General features: G+C 53.3%; 1 protein-coding gene across 3 annotated transcripts in view; it reads right to left on the bottom strand.

Annotated features, from left to right (window-relative positions):
* Positions 1 to 7345, bottom strand: part of LRRC2 (leucine rich repeat containing 2) — a 16877-nt gene extending 9532 nt beyond the window's left edge. The window contains exons 1-5 of one of the 3 annotated variants that reach the window (XM_005867189.2): positions 7147 to 7345; positions 4227 to 4370; positions 2129 to 2336; positions 1030 to 1186; positions 571 to 707 (exon numbers count right to left, since the gene is read on the bottom strand). In XM_005867189.2, coding sequence (XP_005867251.1) covers positions 571 to 707; positions 1030 to 1186; positions 2129 to 2336; positions 4227 to 4351 — 627 coding nt within the window. In that variant the 5' untranslated portion in view covers positions 4352 to 4370; positions 7147 to 7345. The remainder of the gene's footprint in view (positions 1 to 570; positions 708 to 1029; positions 1187 to 2128; positions 2337 to 4226; positions 4371 to 7146) is intronic. The other 2 variants (XM_005867190.2, XM_005867191.2) reach the window with 2 other exon arrangements.
* Positions 7346 to 7945: the final 600 nt, after the last annotated feature.

Raw genomic sequence — 7945 nt, forward strand, 5'->3', positions numbered from 1 at the left:
GGGGCGGTGCCCCAACCCCCCAATTGGCCCTACCCTGAGCATGACTGAGGGTGGCATCCCAACCTCCTGATCTGCCCTGCTCTGTGCATGACAGGGGGCGGCGCCCCAACTCCTCAATCGGCCCTGCTCTGAGCCCGACCAGGGGCTGCACCTAGGGATTGGGCCTGCCCTCTGCCACCCGGGAGCAGGCCTAAGCCAGCAGGTCGTTATCTCCCGAGGGGTCCCAGACTGCGAGAGGGCACAGGACGGGCTGAGGGACCCCCTCTCACCCCCGAGTGCACAAATTTTTGTGCACCGGGCCTCTAGTATATTAAATAGGCATTAAATACAAATATCTTGCATGAAAACAGGATTGTTTGCCCAGTTTTCCTTTGATGGCATTTCTGAACTGAAAATTGGGTCCTGGCCTAGTGTGAGAACATTTTAAAGACCTTATAACAGCCAGTAGATGGTGACGGCAATGTCAGGGAATTGTGACATAATATAGATGGTTTCATTTTTCAAAGCTTCTTCCCCATATCATGCACCAAATAAAAATAAATCATAGTGCAGAAATGGTAACTTTCTTACTTCAAAGGGGAGCTCGGTCAATTCTAGATTTCCAGAACAATCCAGTTTCTCGAGATTCTCACACTCTCCCAGTTCTGGAGGAATGCTCTTCAGATGGTTGAAACTCACGTTGAGTTCTTTCAGGTTCTTCAAACATCCTGTCACCAGAAAAAAAGAAAAAAATAATTATCACAATGACCGAAAGAAAATGAAAAATTCCTGAACACAGCATTGCTCACTCATGAGACTTCTAGATTCTGAGCATCTGGCAAAGGTCTGTATGTGCTGAGTTACACAGGCGAGACCGTGGCGTCACCACCCAAAGGGACACTGTGACCAAGCAGCTCTGGGCACACAGAGCCCGGCCCTGCCTGGCGACTTCCTGGGGTGGGAGGGGGAGCGGTTCTCACGGCAGCTGCACAGGTACCTGTCCACCGGCTGCCTGCTCACCGGAGGCCTGGGCTCTGCTGAGAGACATACCAATTTCAGCCGGAAGATGGGAGATCTGGTTTTTTGGCAGATCCAGAATTCTCATCGCTTGGAAGAGCTTGATATAGGTAGGAATGGCTTCAATCAGGGTGTGGCTTATGTGCCATTCTTTCAGGTGTGTCTGCTCCTTCAAGGAGTCTGGGAGCTCCTGGAACAGGTGAACGACAGGGCTGGCACTAGGTCCTCAATGTGTCCGAGCGCGCACAAAGCCCAGGAACACGTGTGCTCATTTAAAAAGCCAGAAGCAAGGTCGTGAGAGGTCATGCGCAAGAGTGTCAGAGGTGACTGCCAGCTCCCGGGCGTTTCAGAGAAAGCAGGCCACTGCGGTGGTCATTCATGTCGCAGCAAGAGATCAGCCCAACTCAGAACTGCCGTGAATTTGTGATATTATTCCAGTGAATGCCTGGTCAGCACAGACAAGCTGGCTCACAGCCACAGCCAACATGCCTTATTGTTTACTCATGCCAGTTTAACATCTAAAAATACAGCCTGTCCATGCACCCGACTGTTCGATTTGGCCTGCATTTCCCTTCCTCTGTAGTTGCTTTTCAAAATAACTGGTAAACATGTACTATTTGCTGGGCCGAATTTCTAAATGTTTTTAAGAGTCTGCAGGAGGGAAAGATGGACAGAAGACAGAGGACTCCCGACCAGGCTCCGCAGGTGCCCACGGGAGCCACCTCCCTGGGCCTTCGTGGAGGAGGAGCCTCGAGAACCTGGTTCAGAGCAGACCTCTCGGTTTCAATTTTTTTAGAATATATTTTATTGATTTCAGAGAGGAAGGGAGAGGGAGAGAGAGAAACATCAACGAGAGAGAATCATTGATTAGCTGCCTCCTGCACACCCCACACTGGGGATCGAGCCCGCAACCCAGGCGTGTGCCCTTGACTGGAATCGAACCCGAGACCCTTCAGTCCACAGGCCGACACTCCATCCACTGAACCAAACCAGCCAGGGCCAGAGCAGACCCTCTCAAGGTAAGAGCGCTCACCCGCCAAGGCCAAGGCTCTGAGCTCAGCTTAGGGGCCATCGGGACATCAGCGCTGCCCTGAGCTGCCACTGGCCGCAGAGACAGGAACACAGGACTCACCGTCCAGTGCTCTCCCGAAAGCTCAAACACAAACTTGCTGCTGCCTTTGTCCCTGCCCTTGGAAGGCAGACTCTGCCGTGGAAGGGAGTTCCTCTCGAGCTTGTCCAGCAGGCGCGCGCCCGTGTCCACGAAGCCGTTCCTGCAGTAGGCAGCCTGGGGGACGCCCCTCCGGCGGCACTCGGACACGAGGTTCCACTCCTCCTTTATCCTAAACGCAGGCAGAGGCGCCGTCACCGGGCAGTGCCCTCACCTGCCCGCAGGGGGCACCTGGCACAGGCACAGCCCTCCCCTGGCTGGAAGGGGTGGGGACAGAGGAAACTTAAAACCTCAGGGCTGTGAATTACTAGCAACTTGGGCTTTAAAAAGTTAGAGGCGTTCGATAAAATTCCCAGCTAAGATTTCTCCCAAAGTTACCTACACGTTTGATTAATGATAGTAGGTGGATAGTAGGTGGCTAGTATCCTATCTTATTCCTTGGATAGTAGGTGGTGCCAACCCAAGTTTTAAAAATGCAAGGCCTCAGGAATTTGCTGATCGTTCACGAGCATGTGGATAGAAACACAGAGGCAACACCAGTTTATGAGACACCTGACTACAGGAAGTTCCCATCAGCCACCCTGGGAAGTTCTCTCCAGCAGGTGCACCTGTCATCATAAACTCCAGGTGCAGTCAGACGCTGGAGCTGGCTGGGGAGCCCTCAGCACCCCCGTCACCCCACACACACACACACACCCCTCCTCAGCACCTTCTTGGTAATTGTCTGGCCTATCGCTCTGTAACGTTCCACACTGATGCCTCATCCCCCAACTTTACTGAAAACTCGTGATGACTGTGGGCCACACTTGCTGCCTTCTGGGTTGCACAGTGGTTAGAGCAGTATTTTGCCTGTGGCGGGCCTTGCTCATTTAGTGGTGTAATATCTGCTTGGAGCCTAACATTCTATGAGGTACAAAACCAAAATTTGTTGTCGTTTTCCTTCAAAACTCTCAGGCACAGACGTTGTCTCAAAATAGGTAGCCCAAGCACCCGGACCCTCCTCAGGGACTTGGTGGCGGGGGGATCAAGGCTTCTAGGAGGGGCAATTTTAAAAACAGACTCTGCATGGCCAGAGGCAGTACAGATGCTAAGTGACAAGTAAAAAGAGGTTCCAACTCTCTGGGACCACAGCATTACGTAGGGGAAAGGGCTTGGCCAAGTTACGTAGGACCCTTGTCCTTGTCTTCCAATTTGGGATGACAGCCACCACCTGAAACAGCCATATTTGCTTACAGCAGCAGCTGGGTTATCAGGCAGGATCAGAATGGGTGTTAGTTCGATGGGAATAGTTCATAAAAGTGAAGAACCAAGAATAGAGAGACATCCAGCCCTCTGCATTTTGGTTTTAACTTAAAGCCCAAGAATATCACACTTTGCCAAATTGGTGTAGAATGGTTGTGCCCATGGAATCCCAGTCCGCCTTCCTGGACAAAACGGGCGCCCGTACTGCATCCCCAGGAGTCCAGCGGGGTTTCTTCACAGAGGATACAAATTACGGAACGCAAAGCACCTGGATGTGCAACCTTCCCCGCTCGTCGACTTTCATCAGCCTTGTGTAGAGTTAAGTCGATTGTGTGATTCATATTTATCACAAACACAGTGATAATTCTATTTCGTTTTCATTGACATGAGTTTACATAAGAGCAGTCAGCCTACAAATCACACCACTACCATCAAATAAAATTGGCATCAACACAAGGAACCCTGCCTGGCACCCAGCTCCTGGGGGAGGCTGACATGCTGACACAGAGCAGCCAGCACCTGGCTCACATGAGCATGGAGAGTCAGGTGGCCCCTGACCCAGAACTGGCTGCAGAGGACTTTGTCGCCTCATCGCTGCCTTCCCTGGGCCCAGCATGGTGCCTGGGTGCATGTGAGTCCCTACAGCTGTGGGTGCTGCTTTATAGAGATCGCATGTTCTTTCTGGGCAACAGCGTGAGGTTCGGAAGTTCAGTAAGCGGGTGTCACGGACAGTGAGAAGGCCCCGAAGAAAGACGCCCCCTCCAAACGCAGCCCCAGTCTGCCCGGGCCCCGCCTGCTGCGAGCAGCACAGAAAACATACTTTTCCAAGGCGCTTCTCTCCAGTCTCTCCGCCTCCTCCTTCTGCCGAGCCTTGTGCTTCTTGACACGAGTTTCCCACAAGCCTCTGACGACGGAAATGTCGAATGCGACCACTTTATGTCCCATGTTGAGAGCATAGAATTACCTGTTTAAAAAATATATGCATGTATGTCAGCTTCACCCACACACAGAAGGAAGTAGTCTTACCATGAATGTTGAATAGAAACATGAATGAATCGGTTGTCTTAAGTGACGATGAAATGCCTTGTTCATTCAAGGATGTTATTCTGTGCTCATGTTCTTTTTTAAAAATATATATATATATATTTTTTTTTATTGATTTCAGAGAGAGGGAGAGATAGAAACACCAATAATGAGAGAGACTCATTGACTGGCTGCCTCCTGCACGCCCTCTACTAGGGATTGAGCCTGCAACCCGGGCACGTGCCCTTGACCAGAATTGAACCCAGGATCCTTGTCTGCAGGCCAACACTATCCACTGAGCTAAACCGGCTAGGGCTGTGCTCATGTTCTTAAAGTCTCTGTGTGACAGTCCTAGCAACACTCACCCTAGGGTCACCTCCTCTACAACATATTTATTACAAACATATTCCACTTGACTCAATGGAATTGTGGGTTCCCAGAGCTCCCCAGGCATTCCTCAAGCTCCAAGCTCCCATATTCTACTGAATTTAGCAGATCTTCCCACTAGGTTGTAACATACTCAAGGGTAAGTTGAATGAGTTAATCACAACACACGCACACACACTGATGCACACAGAGTCTCTCTCACGCACACAGAGTCTCTCTCACGCACACGTCCCTTTCACCACCTAAGTCTTAGTGGGTGTGCGATTCTCATCACCAGACAGTCACATCTGGCCTCAGTTGTGCAAAAACCTCAGCTGGTCACCGGACTTTCCACTCAGCCCCATCCAATCCGTTCGTCACATGATAGTGACAGCCATTTTCCAAGGAGAAGTGGGTCGTGCTGTCACCGGGCACAAGTCCTCCAGAGACTTCCCTTTGGAACGAGAGGGAGACCCAGCTCCTCACAGCACCCAATAAGCCCCTGGCGTGAGGTGCCAGGCCGGGGTCAGCCCCTCCCACTCGCCCCGACAGCTCTCCTCATGCTTGCCCCCCAGCGGCCCCCTCAGACTGTTCACAAGCTCCCCCTGCCTGGACCAGCCACCTGGGAGGCCCCAGATGGGCTCAGAGCCTGGCCCTCAAGTCAGCCCTCCACCCACACACCTGTGCATGGAACCTGTGCATGGAGCCCCTTTTCTAGGTGTGTTTCTGTCCCTTGATTCCTGGGAACTCTTCATACCTGGCATTTATGGGCACTCGCTAAACGCAGAAAGACGAATGCCTTGCCCCAAGTTCTCAATCTAGAGGGAGAACAGATGCTGAAAGGGATACATTTTTTTAAAATAATTTTATTGATTTTTTACAGAGAGGAAGGGAGAGGGATAGAGAGCTAGAAACATCGATGAGAGAGAAGCATCGACCAGCTGCCTCCTTCACACCCCCTACTGGGCATGTGCCCGCAACCAAGGTACATGCCCTTGACCAGAATCGAACCTGGGACCCTTCAGTCCCCAGGCCGACGCTCTATCCAGTGAGCCAAACCAGCCAGGGCAAGGGATACATTTTAAAGCAGCAGGTGGATTCAACACCAGAGGCTGCGTGCTGCTGTGGGAGCAGGAAGAGGAGGGGCGATCAAGTGTGTGGGGAGAGGGGAAGGGGGTGGTCCTGCAGGAACCGTGAAGAAGGGGAACTACCTTTCCACGCCCCCCGACCGCAGGTGTGTCAGAGTCACTTTACAGAACCACCCCTGAACTCAAGCCAGAGGGCATGACTGAGAACATGTCCCCTGGCACTGAACACGCTCTCCACTCAGCAGTCGATAGGCCAGGACTCCAGGCAGGAGGGAGGCTGCTGGTCACCTTGGCCTCTCCTTTCTTGTCAAATGATAAACTGGCCTGGCCGGGGTGGCTCAGCTGGTTGGGCGTCGTCCAGCGCACTGGTTTGATTCCCGGTCAGGGCACATGCCCAGGTTCCAGGCTCGATCCCCAGTAGGGGGTGTGCAGGAGGCAGCTGTTCAATATTTCTCTCTCACATCAATGTCTCTCTCTCACATGGGTCTCTCTCCCTCTCCCTTCCTCTCTATAAAAGTCAATAAAAAATCTATTTTTAAAAATGATAAACTAGATTGGGGGTGGGGGGGGCAGGGTTAGCATCTGAGAGGACCTGAGTGGGAAGGACCTGGGGAGTCTGGGAGGAGAACAAGCGAAGTCCACAGTCCAGGGCCAAGCCCTTCCTGGTGCTCCCTCTTTGAGGTCAGGAGAGGGTCAGGGGGAAGATGGGAGAGGGGGGCAAAGCTGGTGCCAGGAGGTCCCCTGAACCAGCTGTGGGGGGAGAGGCCTGGCCCCCCTCCTCCCCGCCTGACCCTTGGGGTCCCCAGGGCACCTCCTCCCCTTGGACAGGCCGGCTCCAGGCCTCCCGGATATCTGCCCGAGGGAAGGACAGTGACCAGTGGGAATTTCCGGGGACACCAGATACAGTGGGGACCGGAGGGCAGACAAGGGGCTTCAGTGGCACAAATTCCATTCTGTCCTCACGTAAGGCCACTGCCTGGACCCCAGAGGGAGTTTTCTGATAGAAAGTGGGGGGTACACAGGGGCTCACTATTCAAGTGAGGTCAGTGCAGTCACAATACATCAACCAAGCTCTGAATTAAACACATGTTCTGTCACATGATCAGGATTTCCCAGGGGCACCCCTTACTTTTATTGTAATCTGCTAAGCTAGCAATGGGGATGGGGCACTTGGCTGCAGTGGGATTAAGAGGACAGCTGAGTGGGCTGCCCAGGCCAGAGGCCTGCCTCCTGGTTACTGCTGCATGTCCCCAAGACGCTCACCTCAGCTCTCTGAACCTGGGGGTTCTCATCCGGACACGGGGTGGAACAGCAGTGCTGAGCTCCTAGGATAGGTGATAGGATCCACCATAATCGTGTCAAGTGCTTAAGACAGTGCCCGACACCTAGTAAAGCTCAAAAAATGTCACTTATTTAAAAAATAGAAATCAAGATGGACATTGTTGCCAACCAAGTATAAGATACAAATGAGGGGAGCATCGGGCCTAGGCGCTGTCTGCACCCCCATGGCTGCAGAGGCTGGGGGAGCAGCCCCAGGTGTGGGGGAGGGCTGGGCCAGCTGAGCTGCCTACAGCGGCCAGGCTCTCCTCTGGAGTCCCATCACTTCTTTAAAAAGTTTTTTACTGATTTTTAGAGAGAGAGGAAGAGAGAGAGAGAGAGACTGCACAGGCTGCCTCCTGCACACCCCACACTGGGGATGGAGCCCCAAACCCAGGCCTGTGCTCTGACCGGGAATCCAACCATAACCTCCTGGTTCACAGGTCGATGCTCAACCCCTGAAGGCGCGGGGCTGAAGCAGTCACATCTGCTGCACCTGGAGCCGGACCTTTAGTGCACGGAGGCCGCTCAACCGGGGAGCCCCACGGGCCAGGGCTCCGGCCCTTTTCACCCCACCCCACCCCCCACCCCCGGGGCAGATGCCAATCAGCCCTTTCGGGGCAATGAAGACACAGGCGGAGCTGCCTTCTCTCCGGACAGCACTTGGGACCACAGAGGTGTGAGCTGGGCCTTGGGCTCAGGGCGGAGCGCTGGGGGTGCCACTGACCAGCAGCAGGAGTGGCAG

This window comes from Myotis brandtii, unplaced genomic scaffold, assembly GCF_000412655.1.
Source record: "Myotis brandtii unplaced genomic scaffold, ASM41265v1 scaffold246, whole genome shotgun sequence".
Classification (NCBI taxonomy): domain Eukaryota; kingdom Metazoa; phylum Chordata; class Mammalia; order Chiroptera; family Vespertilionidae; genus Myotis; species Myotis brandtii.